Genomic DNA, 15,590 nt, shown 5'->3' with positions numbered 1-15,590 from the left:
ACCAGTTCTTAGTCCTTCTCTTCTTAGTTGATTGCATGCTACTCTTGGAGTCTTGCTTGTCTCTGGGTCTGAGAGGTGAGTAATGGCAGCAGCTGCACTTGTGTTGTCAGAACCCTCAGCCCTCCTCCAGCCTTCAGTATTTATGGACCCTGCTGTGGTATCTAGAGGCATGATTTCTGGCAGTGCTTTCCCGTCTATAAATTCTGTGAGATCAGTTCTCTTCTCCTCTGTGGCTCCGAGCTACATTTGAAAAAGTGGCTTGATTTTGAGGCACACCTTTGGGGAAGAAGGCTGCTCAGGGCAACCACTTCCAAACCCCAAGAGGACAGTAGCTACTTCTATTGTTTCTGCTCTGAATTACTCTGAAAAGTCCTAGGCTTGATGGAGAAGGACATAACCAAATAAAAATAAAACTACCCAGGTTTTGGGAGACTGAAAACCAAGTGATTAATTCTTCTACTTTAAAAGAATAGAGAAATAAAAATGAAGAGAAATAGATGTGTCCGTTGGAAATATAGGCTCACAGTCCCTAATCTATGTTTCCAAATTCCCATCTGTTTTTTTTTTTTTTTTTAAAGTTATGTGATGGTAATGCCTTACATGAGCTGAATCATTTATCAGAAAGCCTTGACTTAGAATGATTTAAGGCTATTTATAACCTTTATTTAAGGAGCTCTGGTAGCGTAGTGGTTACGAATTGGGCTGTGAACCTTAAGGTCAGCAGTTCAAAACTACCAGTTGTTCTGCAGGAGAAAGATGAGGCTTTCTGCTCCTGTAAAGATTTACAGCCTCAGAAACCCTGTACAGGGTCACTATGGGTCGGAACCGACTCCATGGCACTTAACAACAACAACATAACCTTTATTTATACTATTTATGTGAATCTTTATGTCACTGCAGAAATACTAAATACATTTGATTATACGGTTTTGCCCCAGACCTTCCTGGGGACATTGCAAAGTATACTGTATATACCTTACTGCCTTTCTGAAATCTGTTAGTTAAGTAGCGTAAATCCTGAAACATACCTAACTCAGATGAATTATAGACACCACTTATCTGTCACTCTCTTGTACTGTGGTAGCTTGCATGTTACTGTAATGCTATAAACTATACCACCAACATTTTAAATACCTGCAGGGTCACCCAGGGTGGACAGGTTAACCTTCCAGACTAAGACAGACTAGGAGGAAGGCAAGGCAGACTACTTCTGAATGTTTGTTATGTGCCCTAGAGTCATTTCTGATTCATAGTGACCCTGTATAGGGTTACCGAGGAGCACTTCGTTAGTTTGAGCCACTGACCTTGTGGTCCACAATCCAGTGCTCATCCTATAGTGCCACAAAGGAGTCCTCTGACTGTTTAGCCACTGAAAATCTTATGAATAGCAGTGGAACATGGTCAGATAGCACCAGAATATTGAATATTGCAATATTATAAACAGCACCAGAATATTGTTAGATATAGTACCATAAGATAAGCCCCTCAGAGTGAAGGCACTCAAAATATGACTGGGAAAGTACTGTCTTATCAAAATAGAGCTGACTCTGATGATGTAAATGGAGTAAAGCTTTTGGTACCCTCATTTGATGATGGGGCACAAATCAAAATGAGGAGAAACAACTGAAAATATTTATTAAGAACTGGAACATGTGCTATATGAAGTATGAATATAGGAAAATTGGAAGTTGTCAAAAATAAAATGGAATGCATAAAGATCGATAGCCTCGGAAGTGAGCTGAAATGGACTGGTATTGGGCATTTTGAAAATCACATGTTTTACTATGCTAGGAATGACAAATTGAAGAGGAATGGGTTTGCATTCATTATCAAAAAGATCTATCTTGAATTATAATGAAGTCTGTGATAGGATGATGGCTGGTATTATTCAGATTTACAAACCAATCACTACAGCCATGGATGATGAAAGTGAAGACTTCTACTAACTTCTTCAGTATAAAATTGATCAAGTATGCAATCATGATGTATTGATAATTACTGGTGATGGGAATGCAAAGGTTGGAAAGAAAGAAGAAGGATCATTTGTTGAAAACTACAGCCTCCTTGATAGAAACAATGCTGGAGATCACATTATAAATTTTGCAAGCCCAATGAGTTCTTCATTGCAGATACAACATGAAAGAGCACTATATACATGGACAGCATCAATGGAACACACAGAAATCAACTGGACTACATTTGTGGAAAGAGATGGTGGAAAAGCTCCATATCACCAGCCAAAACAAGGCTAGGGGCAGACTGTGGAGCCATCAATTGCTCATATGCAAGTTCAGGCTGAAGCTGAATAAAATTAAAATAAGTCTAGGGGAGACAAAATATGACTCTGAATATATCCCACCTGAATTTAGAGATCATCTAAATTTAAATGATTCAGAGAACAGATTTGATGCATTAGACACTGATTACTGACAATTAGATTTGTGGGCTAACATCAAGAACATCATACAATAAGAAAACAAATGGTCATTAAGAAGAGAAGAAAGAAGGAAAAGACCAAAAGAGATATCAGAGGGGCACTGAAATTTGCTTTCCAGGTGCAAAAGCAAATGGAAAAAATGAGGAGGTAAAGGAGCTGAACAGAGATGTCAAAGGGTAGCTTGAGAAGACAAAGTCAAGTATTATAAAGAAATGTGCAAAGACTTGGAGTTAGAAAACCAAAAGGCAAGAAAACACTCAGCATTTCTCAAGCAAAGGGAACTAAGTAAAAAATTCAAGCCTTGAGACTTGCAGTATTGAAAGATTCATTGAGCAAAATATTAAATAATGTAGAAATCAAATCAAGTCTAATGGTTGATGTTCAGGCATTTCAAAAGCTAGCATATGATCAAGAGCCAATGGTACTGAAGGAAGAAGTACAGACTTCACTGGAGGCATTGGCAAAGACAAGGATCCAAAAATTGATGGAATATAAATTGAAATATTTCAACAAACTGTTACAGCACTGGAGGCACTCATTCATCTATGCCAGGAAATTTGGAAGACAATTACCTAGCCAACTGCTGGGAATATATCCATATTTGTACCCATTCCAAGGAGAGGTGACCCAAAGGAATGCAGAAATCATCTAGCAATATCATTAATATTGTATGCAAGTAAAATTTTGCTAAAGGTAATTGAAAATGGCTGCAGTAGTACATTGTCAGGGAACTGCCAGAAATTCAAGCTGGATTCAGATGAGGACGTGGCACTAAGGGATATCATTGCTGATGTCAGATGGAGCTTGGCTAAAAGCAAAGAATAACAGAAAGATGTCTACCTATGCTTTATTGACTGCACAAAGGCTTTTGATTGTGTGGATCATGACAAGCTATGGACAACATTACGGAGAATAAATATTCTGGAACACTTAATTGTGCTCATGAGGAGCATGTACTTATACCTAGAAGCAGTTGTTCTAATAGAACAAGGGGACACTGAATGGTTTAAAATCAGGAAACGTGTGTTCCTGGTTTGTATTATTTCACCATACTTATTCAGTCTGTATGCTAAACAAATTATCCAAGAAACTAGATTATGTGAATAGGAATATGGCATCCAGATTGGAGGAAGACTCATTAACCACCTTTGATATGAAGATAATACAATCTTGCTTGCTGAAATCGAAGAGGACTTAAAATACTTACTGGTGAAGATCAAAGAACACAGCCTTCAGTATGGGTTGTACTTCAATGTAATGAAAGTAAAATCCTCACCACTCGACCAATAAATCACATTATGATAAATGGAGAAAAAAATCAAAGTTGTCAAATACTTCTGTTCACTTGGGTCCACTATCAACACTCATGGAAGCAGCAGTCAAAAAATCAAACGATGTATTGCATTAGGCAAATCTCTAATTTTCAGTATCTTCATATGTATGGGAAATTGGATAATGAATAAAGACTATAGAAGAACTGGCACTTTTGAGTTATGATGTTGGAGAAGAATATTAAAAGTAAAATAGATTGCCAGAAGAACAAACAAATCTGTTTTGGAAGAATTACAGCCTGAATGTTCCTTAGAAACCAGGATGGCTAGACTTTGTCTCGTATGCTTCAGACTCGTTATCAGGAAGGGCCAGTCCCTGGAGAAGGACATTATGCTTGGTAAAGTGGAAGGTCAGTGAAAGAAGAGGAAGACTGTCAAAGAGTTGCATTTGCACTCTGACATCAACAATGGGCTCAGGCATGAGAACTGTGAGGATGGCACAGGACTAGGCAGTGTTTCGTTCTGATGTAGGTTGGGTCACTGTGAGGTGGAACCAACTTGACAGCACCTAACAGCAACAATACAACAACAAAATAAGCCCCAGACCACTAGCAGTCACTCTCATTCCTCTCCTGCTCTAACAACAACAATAACAAAATGCTTAATAGACCAGCCCAATGTTACAATGAAGTCGTCTTTGAAATTATATTTATGCATCTCTCTAACAGTAAAAGGACTGAATCAAAATTTGTAACTTTTTAGAAAATTTAAACAACTGCTACTTATAAAGAGCAAGGAGCTCTGGTAGCGTAGTGGTTACGAATCGGGCTGCAAACCTTAAGGTTAGCAGTTCAAAACTACCAGCTGCTTCACAGGAGAAAGATGAGGCTTTCTGCTCCCATAAAGATTTACAGCCTCAGAAACCCTGTATAGGGTTGCTATGAGGCAGGACCGACTCAACGGCACTTAACAACAACTATAAAGAGTATTCTTATCAACGGAGAAAAGATTGAAGTTGTCAAGGACTTCATTCTTCTGGTATCAACTATCAACACTCATGGAAGCAGCAGTCGAGAAATCAAACGTCGTATTGCATTAAGGCAAATCTGCTGCACAAGACCTTTTTAAAGCGTTGAAGAGCAAAGATGTCAGCTTGAGGACTAAGGTGCACCTGACCTAAGCCATAGTATTATCAGTAACCTCATATGCATGCGAAAGCTGGGCAGTGAATAAGGAAGATGGTAGAAGAATTGATACTTTTGAGTTATGGTGTTGGAGGAGAATATTGAAAGTGCCATGGGCTGCCAAAAGAACAAACAGATCTGTTTTGGAAGACTTACAGCTAGAGTGCTCCTTGGAGGCCAAGATGACCAAACTTCGTCTCTCATACTTTGGACATATTGTCAGGAGGGACCAGTCACTGGAGAAGGATATCATGTTTGGTAAGGTGGAGGGTCAGAGAAAAAGAGGAAGACGCCCAGCAAGATGGATTGGCCAAGTGGCAGCATCGATGGACTCAAACGTGGCAACAGTAGTGAGGTTGGCCCAGGATTGAGCAGTGTTTTGTTCTGCTGTGCATAAGGTCGCTAGGAGTCGGTACCGACTCAGTGGTACTTAACAACAACAACAACACAACTGTTATGCTTGAAACCCTATATTGGGTCACTATGCGTTGATACCGACTCAGTGGTACTTAACAACAACAACAACACAACTGTTATGCTTGAAACCCTATATTGGGTCACTATGCGTTGATACCGACTCAGTGGTACTTAACAACAACAACAGTATGTTATTATACTTGTAGTTATTATTTCTTTCTTCCAGAATGGTTACTCCAAAAGAAATTTATAATCCGTTTCAGAATTTGTTAGAATACAGATGTAGTTTTACAGTGATATCTTAAACCTCATCCTTATTGCAGTATTGTATCAGGGTAATTGTCTGCATAATTAAAATTCTCCAAGTTGAAAAAATATTAAAATACTATATTTTTGGAGTTTCTCTAAATGGTCTTTCTATAGATTTTTAAAGTAAATGGTTAGTGCATTCTTAAGAATAATATTAATCCTTTGTTTTCCTGGAGAACCCAGTTAGGAAATTGTGCTATTGATTTGGATAAGTGATAATCTGAGGAATTGGTGTAGAAAGCAAAAGGAAAGATACTGATTTAATAAATATGCAGGAAAATGATCCAGAGAAAAATACATTCAAGACTACATTGAAATGTAGCCCTGCTTGGAAAAGAAAAAGAGATGTGGGAGGCAAATAAAAGCTAAATGGCCCACCATTTAATACCTCATGATCACCACATGATACCGACAGACCTCAAGATAGAGGGCCTCTTCGGGGCAGAGAGAGGCCATCTCATGCTGTCAGTCAACCTCAGGAGAAGGCCTGGAGTTTGCCTTACCTAACTTGCTGCCGGTGGGGATGTGCCATAGAGTCAGTCCCAACTCATATAGGGTTTCCAAGGCTGTGAATTTTTACGGAATAAAAAAGCGTCATCTTTCACTCACAGAGCAGCTGGTAGACTCGAACTGCTGACCATGTGGTTTGCATCCCAACTCATAAAAGCTCTGGACATGGGAGCTCTGTGGGCTTCCTGGTTGGTGGACAACACCCATGCATGAGAGATGGTAGTACATCCCTTTTATGGCATCCCTTTTACAAAAGCTTCACTTTGGAAACCCTCTTATTCCCCTCACTATCCCTTTTCTTCTGACAATAAAACTGTAATTGTAAGTTCAAAAGTAAGAGAAAATATGTTTTGTATAGAATTTGTGTAGTCAAGTTATCCAAAGCATTGTTGTTGTTGTTACGTGCTGTCAAGTGAGTTCTGACTTATAGCGGCCCTGCATAGCAGTTCTGAGGAATGACTAGTGGATTTGAACTGTCAACCTTGTGGTTAGCAGTCCAGTGTTTATCTTGCAACACCACACCAGGACTCAAAAGCATACATCTGATTTGTCCAGTTCTCAGTCTTAGTAGCTGGCAGATGTGGCCGTGAATAAATTTCTTAGCCTCAGTTTCCAAAATGAAAATGTACATATTAATACCCATCTGTTTGTGGCATTAATTCTTTCCCCCCTTGAGTAACTGGGATTCTTTTCTCCTCATGAGAGCTATGAAAATTCTAATTTTTCAAGTTTTCTATTTTCTTTTGATGCTAGGAAGTACAAAATCAAAATTTCAACTCCACTGTAGCAATTAAAGGATTCCTGTGTGAGTCCCGGTGTCGTGCTATGGGTTAATGTGCTGGACTGCAAAGTTGGTTTGAACCGCAAGGCGGGCAGTTCAGGCTCACCAGCTGCTCCCCGGAAGCCCTGTACAGGGTTTCTGTGGGCCAGAACCAACTCAACGGTGCTTAACAACAACAACAGTGTGACACCATAAGATAAGCACTGGATGACAAGATTGGTTTTTATTGCAAGGTTGTCAGTTCAAACTCACCAGGTACTCCTCAGAAACACTATACAGGGTCACTGTGAGTCAGACCTGACTCAACAGCACCTAAACAGCAACAACAACATAGCGATTATGGGAGTACTGTGGTGCTGTAGGATAAGCACTGGATCTCAAGGTCAGCTTGAACTGCAAGGTTGGCAGTTCAAATTCAAGCTTGTGGTTAGCAGTCCAGCTGCTTCTTGGAAACCCTATACAGGGTCGCTATGATTCAGAACTGACTTGAGAGCACTTACCAACAACAACATTGCAATTATGAAGTGCTCTGGGAGTGCTAAAGATAAGTACTGGACTGCTAACCAGAGGTTCAACCCCATCAGAGATTCTGTGGGGAAAAAAGACAAGGCAGTCTTCTCCTAAAAAGATTTTCAGTCTCAGGAACCCTAAGGAGTGGTTCTACGTTGTCCTGTAGGGTCAGTGTGAGTTGGAACCAACTCGATGACAATAGCTGTGATTTGTATAGCAATTATACAAGCGTCCTTGTGGTACAATGGGTTAAGCACTGGGCTGCTAACTGAAAAGTAGGTAGTTTGAACCCACCATCCACCCCAGTCTGCTTGGTAAAAATTTACAGCCTTGGAAACCTTAGAGAGAGGTAATAGTTTGTCCTGTAAGAATCAGAATGGGCTTGATGGCAGTGGAGTTTTTTGTTTGGTTTGGTTTTGTTTAAAATAGCAATCATATTTGTTGTTAAGTGCTATCTAGTCAATTCTGATTCATAGGGACTCTACTAGGGTTTCCAAGGAGTGGCTGGTGAGTTTGAATCACCAACCTTGTGGTTAGCAGTCCAGTGCTGAGCCTACAGTACCACACTAGGAGTCCTGTGAAATTTGTCTTTTTTGTTGTTGAATTTTCTTACTATCTTACTCTCAGGATAGCCTCTTTTTTTCTTTAAAAAACCAAACAGACTCCTCTACTTTGCAAAACAAAAACAATTCTTCCACTAATGTGTTTATCCGTGATACTAGTAAACAAGTCAGTTCATCATTTAGACCAGTTTTTATTTATTTATGAACATCTACCAGTTCCAGAAAAGAGTAGAAAAATGGCTCAAAGTCAGAGAAGCTATAGGGAGAAAAAAATGCTGTAAACTCTTAGTAATTCAAATTCATATTCAGCCCATCAACAAATACCATCAGGCATTTGCTCATTTTTCTAGGATAAATGAATTGATGAAATAAAAATTACTGAATCATGGCTAAAATATATTAAGTAGTATGGCTCAAGAACTGTGTCCTATGTACTTCTTGCATATTAGCTCCTTAATTTTCCTAACAGTCCTATGAAGTGGTTACTGTTGTTATCTACATTTTACAAATGAAGAAACTGAGGTACAGACAAGAAAGGTAATGACTCTCAAGGTCACATAGCTAATAAGTATCATAGCCTGGGTTCCAACTCTGGCAACCGACCTTTACTATCCATCCCACTGGAATGCCTCCCTGTAAAACTTGATATCAGAGGGAATTTCACTCTAAAGTGAAGAATGAACGTATGCAGATTTACCAGTAATGCTAACAAGCATCGAGCTCATTATCATATAGTGTTCTTCCTTGTGAGAAAAAGTACATAAGATCTGTTTAAGGTTGTTTGATACATTCTAAGATACACCTAGTCATCAAAGATTTTATTAATTCATCATATTGCAATTTTTAGATGAAGATTTTTCTATAAGATTATAATGTTATTAGGTTTCTTCCTGAACATAAAAGTGTGTTTTTGCCCCTTAGGGCAGTGTGTTAATGTGCTTAAACATTCAAATAGAAACATAATAAATCAACTTAAAGAGACAAGATAATATCCTATTATCAAGAAGATATTACATTTGAGGAACTCTTTTTAATGCCATAGAAAATAATTCCTCAGGGCATGAGGCCGAAGAGCAATTTTCTGTTTAGCTATGACCATTCTGTATGACTTTGCAAATTGCTCATTTTCAATTATGCTGGGCCACTCCAATAGACCTGACTAATAAGTAAAAATCTGGCTGTCATTATTCCGCACCTTTCTTTATCTGGCTGATAGAAAGACTGAAAATGATGGTATATATCATACCATAGCTACGCATATACTTTCTCTCTGGTATTTTCATTCTGTCTTATCCTAGTTACCGAATGCTACCTTAACAACAACAAAACACCACAAGTGTGTGGCTTTACAGAACAAGAATTTATTGTTTCACAGCTTTGGAGACTATGTCCAAATCAGGGCTTCGGCTGTCTGGGTGGGTCCTTCCTATTCAGTGGTCCCAGGCTGCTCATAGGAAACATGATCTTGGATGTTATCTGCTATGGATGTTATTTAAAGCCCTGAAGTCACCAGGATCACCAAAAGAGACAATATAGAGAAGAGAAAGGCATTAAAACGTTTGTAGGTCACCTAACGTTCAATGAAGTGAGAGAAAAATTGGGAAGGTGGTGGAAGCCAGGAGAAAAAAAGCATCCAAGAAAGAGGGGGGCAGTGACGCAACAAATCCTGCTGAGAAGTCAAGTGCGCTGATTTTGGAAAAGTCTTCCATTGATCTGATAACATAAAGCTTCCTGGTGACCTTGCCAGGAACCACTTCTGTGAAGCAGATGCTATATGGAGCGGGAAGAAGAGATAGGAGGAGAGGGCAGGGAGGCAATGAAAAGACAACTCTTTCGACAAGTTTTGCTGCAAAGAAGAGCACTGATAAAATGGAAGGAGGAGTGTGATGTCAAGAAAGCTTTTTTTTTTTTTAAGATGAAAGATGCTTAGTCATGTTTGTATGATCATAGGAATGATCCAGGAAGTGGGGTTGAGGGGGTGATGATGCAGGAGAAAGGGAAAATTTTAAGGAAGAATGTTCCAGAAACTGTGAGAGCACATGGGATTCAGACCACATAAGGAGGCTCACCTTTGATTGGTGCAGAAGCACTCATTCCCTCTAGCTCCTTGTTGTGTGCCTTTGCATCCCTTCTGACTCATAGAGACCCTTTAGGAGAGCATAGCATTGCCCCTTAGGGTTTCCTAAGCTGTCCTGGTATGGTGCTGCAGGTTAATGTTCTAGACAGCAAGGTTGGTTTGAACTGTGAGGTCAGTAGTTCAAACCCACCAACCATTCCTCAACCTATACAGGGTTGCTATGAGTCAGAACCAACTCAACAGCACTTAACACCAACAGCAACAACAATCTTTGCAGATTACAGCTTAGTTTCTGAGGAGCAGCTGATGAGTTTGAATTGCTGACCTTGCCACACCAAGCCTCCACGTTGTTGTTGTTAAGTGCTGTCAAGTCAGTTCTGACCCATAACAACCCTGAACAGGGTTTCCGAGGCTGTAAATCTTTATGGGAGCAGAATGCCTAATCTTTTTCCCCTGGAGCAGCTGGTAGTTTCAAACTGCTGACCTGCGGTTCACAGCACGATTTTTGTAACCTCTACGCTACTTAGACAGGGTATTATCAGTGAAGTGCTGTTTAGTTGCAGGATCGTTTCAGGGCATATGTAGATATCTGCTTTAGCAGTAGAGTAGAGATGGCTTGTATTTATATTGTTGTTAAGTGTCGTCAACGCTGTTCCAACTCTTAACAACCTGGTATAGGGTTTCCAGAGTGGCTGTTGGGCTCAAACTGCCAACCTTGTAGTTTGTAGTCCAGTGCTTATCCTACAGAGCCACAATGCTCCCTCACATTTTTTGTTGTTGTTCTTAAGCGCCGATTACAACTCATAGTGACCCTGTATAGGGTTTCCAAGGAGCAGTTGGCAGGTTTGAACCACCGACCTTGTGGTTCAACCCGACCTTGAGGTCCAGTACTTATCCTATGGTGCCACACCAGGACTCCTCGTTTGCTTTTAGGAAACAAAATACTTGGATTTTTGGACGAGTATTAAGCTCATTAATGACTTTCAGATAACCACGATTCTAAATTTCCTTCCCTGTCAGTAGTTCTGTTTTACATCCCTGAAAAATTGCTACTTAAAGTGCAGGATTCCATTAGAATGATCTAAAGGAGGAAAAACAGATGTTCAAATGAGAGCATATTTTGCATTTGACATTTGGGGTTGTCTTCCCATTCTAGCTTAAATTTGTAAGCTTTGACAAGTACACATCTTTAGAAAGGAGAGAAAGAAATGCCTGTTCATAGGTGGCACGCGCTCTTTACTGTTTCCTCACAGCATAAAAGGTGTTTTGAGGATGTGGTAGCTCTGCACCATAGTGCCTGGGTGCAGGAAGTTGGCGTGGCATTGTGACTTGGCACTGAAAAAGGAGTGAACACTGATTAATTATTTGTTCCCCTCCCCCTAGAAAAAGTCAAGCAATAGCCGTATTCTGCTGGCCAACGTCTATGTTACAGTGCGGGGGTGTTTTGGAAAGGACTACATGAAGAAAACTTTCACCCAGTGTATGTGGCACAACTGATAGGTACAATAGCCACAACAGTGAGCTGAAATTTACCAATGATCACTTAGAATCGGACAGCTAACAACAATACACTATACAGCTACATGTGATTTTAGGTTTGAATCTTTTCATTCATTGGACTGGTGCCATTTTGAATGGTAGTTGTGAGTGGCCTCTGGGGGAGGCAGATGCCCAAAGTCTCCTGGTTCTTGGGGAGAGCAGATGAACATGCTTCTTCTAGCTGGGGACCTCCCTATAGTTTCTTGGGCATAGTTTCATGGGTAGTACCTCTCCACTGGTTGACCACTTACATGTCACACTCCAGTCTCGGTCTTCCGGTTGTCCACCCCTCTGTTGGAAATCTCTATGCCTTTTTGGTCATCTTCCTTCTTGAGAACCCTTTAAGATACCCAGGGCCAGTTCTGTTTCCCAGTGTTCACATTTTGTCCTAGAAGCTGTGCACCTTTGTACCACTTGGGTGAAAGTTTTGCTTTATCCTGGGTAGAATGAGGAATTTTTGTAAGATTATAAACAGGAAGGTAACATGATTCAATTCACTTTTAGATAGCAGTTGGTAACACTGCAGCTTTCTGAAAGTGGGCAAGGTTGCAGATTAGGAAGACCAATGTAGAGTCCTGGTTGGTGGGAAATGATTCAAAAGATTTGTTGTTATTAAGTGCCTTTGAGTCAGTTCTGACCCATAGCGACCCTGTGTATAGGGTTTCCAAGGAGTGGCTGGTGAGCTTGAACCTTCTACATTGCGGTTCAAACCGACTTTGCAGTGTAGCACATAACATCATTTATTCCACTTAGTCCCTAAGTCTTGTTTTTATTCCTCCTCTTTTCCTAACCTTTTTAAATTTTGACTTTAATACTGCTTTGTTCTCAAATGGTTGATTATTCTAAGATATGCGTACCTCACTAGTGGTATCATTCTCCTTATAGACCAGTCTATTGTAGGAATTCAGGTGTGGTGCTGTAGAATGAGCACTGGACTACTAACCACAGGGTTGGCAGTTCAAACTCACCAGCTGCTCCTTCGAACTCCTATATGGGATCACCGTGAGTCTAAACTTACTCGAGTACTGACAAGAACAGCAATTGTTTGACTAAAAATTGAGTATTGGGGTTAGCTTTTCAAAGTGCCTAAGGACCCTAGTCTTGGGGTGCCATCAAAAAATATTAATGTTTTGAAGATAAGAAAAGTTAATGACTCAGGACTGAGGAAGAGTGAATTGCTTGCCAAGTGCCTTTTTATATGATGGGTGCATAATAAATTTAATCTTACAATAGTGAGAAGATGTTAGAAAGTAGACCAAAAGGATGGTGTATTTGTCAAGATCGTATATAGACTCCTTTCTTTTTTGATGTATGTCAGTTTACCTTTTTCTCTGTAGAGTTTGTAAACAGTTTATAGGAAATTTTATGAGGTAGAGAACATTTTTGGCTATTTATTCTATCCTTTCCTTGTTCAAGGGTGCATTTCATATGTTTGCTTTCAAGTTGCTATTAAAATATAAAGGAAGCATATAGGTAGCATTTGAATTATCTTGGCTAATTTGAGGAATTCTGGTGTGGCACTGTGGGTTAATGCATTAAATTGCAAAGTCAGTTTGAACCTCAAGGTCGGTAGTTCAAGCTCACCAGCCACTCCTCAAACACCCTGTACAAGGTCACTGTGGGCTGGAACCAACTTGAGGACATTTGACAACAATAACAACAGCAGGCTAATTTGAACTTTTTTTGAAATTGCAGATTCTCTGCCAGACCTCACTCTTATTTGGGTCCATTTCTCCTTCATAATCCTGCCTGTTTCCTTTAAGGACATATGGTTTACTACTTGTTTTAAGCAGCTGCTTAAGAAATGTAGAATTTAGCAATGATTAAAAGGCATAAGGTGTGTTTCTTTTTGAGCTCCCAGTTGCTGGGTAGCTTTCCTTTGAATACCCCTTTTTTCTTCATGCCTTGTTACCTATGTATTGGCTGTGAGAATAAATCCAGCAAAACTGCTGTTTGGCCTTTTAGCACATTGCCAGCTGCGGCAATTGAAAGCTAGCTGGTTTTGTACTAAGTACCACTGAAATAAAATAAATGAGTCTGGTTAAAGCTTGGAACCCCTGAATACTACAAATGTTTAAACTGTACACCGATGCCATTTGCTCAAACAGAGCCTTTACCAGCAGATGGGTGGAAGCGAGACATAAATTGCACTATTTCTTTTCCATTTGTTTCATTTGTTTTTAATGTATTAAAAAAAAACAACTCGGCAATGTCTGTTACAATAAAGTTCTTGCACATGTTTCATGGCTGTTTTTGAAATTACAGTCACACTGTGCTTCATTGTATGAATTCACTGAAGATGTAAAAACAAATTCTTGTCAGAGTTTTAAAAGTTGCTTTGATGCTCTTAATTCCAATATTTAAAGTAATAGTGAGACATCATCACCAAATATTCACAAAAGAACATAACATCTTTTAATCCTTAGTGTTGGCTGGTCGAGTATTATCAAGCACATGTATAATCATTCTCATTCACTTGGTACTTGAAATTTCTTTATGATACTTAGTGTTCTTATTCATTTGTATAATTTAATGTAATCATGACTAATATTAATTTCCACAAACCATAGTAGTATTATAATCATTCTATAATATTTAGATATTATTTCTTAGCAGAGAATTAGGTACTTTTTTAATAAATCACTTAGTTTGTCAGTGCCTGTATCTCTAAAGACACCTGCAATTGACCATTTTTGGATCTTACACTTATTTATCAAATATTTATCAGAATGGATCACAAAAGATTCCGAATAATGAAAAGAATGGGAAATTATTAGATACATATTTAAATATTTAGAAAAATATCTAAGGTATTTATCAGAAAGGATAATGACTAATTTCATTGTTTTTTCATTTCACTTTATTATTATCATCATTTACAGGTTCCGGTTCATGTCGCTTCAGTTATTCAGACCCCAGCATCATTGTGTCATATACAAAGAATAATACTGCAGATTGGACCCAGCTGGAGAAAATTAGGTTTGTTATAACTTAAAGTATTTTCATAAATTCTGACTTAGGTAGATTTCTACTTTTCTGTTTGCCTTCATTCTACCACCAACTCTATTCTTTATGGTTTTAAAGTACTGTTGCTTGTTAAATATGCTAACCTAGAAATGTATGCGTATTACTACTTGCTCTGTTTGAAAAAGCACTGTGTTTTTCCATTTCAAACCTCTTATGTCAATAATACAACAAATTATTTGTTTTGGGTGAAAGTTCATGTGGGATCATTACTTGAATAACATCGTCCTCCATAATATAAAATGACCGTCCATCTCTCTCAGTGGCCAGAGTGTGGCCTGGCATGTTGTTCTGGGGAAATACCAGATAACCATGTAACTTTGTTCTAGTTTAAGGAAATGTCATGTCCTTACCATATTTCCATACTGAAAGAACTGATTGTTTAGAGGAGTAGGATAGATATTAGTGTCTTACTGTAAATCATTGGTCTTTACTACTAACCCAGTCTGTCCAAGCTTCTAGTAGTATTTCAGACAAACTTTTCACTTTCTTGTTCTAGTCTAACTAATAACAGCAAAGTGACTCTAATGCATGGATTTTAACACACTGGATTTAATATATCTCTGTGGCAAAGAAAAATATAATTTATAGGCACCTGATAGAAGCGCAAAGAGCCCTGGTGATGTAGTGGTTAAGCACTGAGCCACTAATCATAAAGTCAGCAGTTTGAACCCATCAGCTCACTGCACAGGAAAAAGCTGTGGTGATCTGCTTCTCTCAAGATTTAGAGCCTTGGAAACCCGGTGGGGGGCAGCTCTACTGTCTTCTGTAAGGTCTCTAAGAGTCAGAATTGACTTGACAGTGGTGAGTTTTTTGATGCAAGCTGAATTCTGACATTCCATGTCAATTTTTGCAGAGAACATTTTACTATTCTAACTTATAATACTTACATGAAAATGTATTCATATTGGATTATTATTATTGCTATAAATGACTATAAGCAAGGCAGTATAAACATCAACATTACT

General features: G+C 39.0%; 1 protein-coding gene across 2 annotated transcripts in view; it reads left to right on the top strand.

Annotated features, from left to right (window-relative positions):
- The window catches only part of RELN (reelin), a 646,525-nt gene that overhangs the window by 374,212 nt on the left and 256,723 nt on the right, over positions 1 to 15,590 (top strand). For both annotated transcript variants that reach the window (XM_006834371.1, XM_006834372.1), the window contains exon 9: positions 14,481 to 14,577. In XM_006834371.1, the coding sequence (XP_006834434.1) occupies positions 14,481 to 14,577 (97 nt within the window). The remainder of the gene's footprint in view (positions 1 to 14,480; positions 14,578 to 15,590) is intronic.

Source organism: Chrysochloris asiatica, unplaced genomic scaffold, assembly GCF_000296735.1.
Source record: "Chrysochloris asiatica unplaced genomic scaffold, ChrAsi1.0 scaffold00010, whole genome shotgun sequence".
Lineage (NCBI taxonomy): Eukaryota > Metazoa > Chordata > Mammalia > Afrosoricida > Chrysochloridae > Chrysochloris > Chrysochloris asiatica.
The sequence above is the reverse complement of the archived record's forward strand: the minus strand, read 5'-3'. Positions and strand labels throughout refer to the sequence as shown.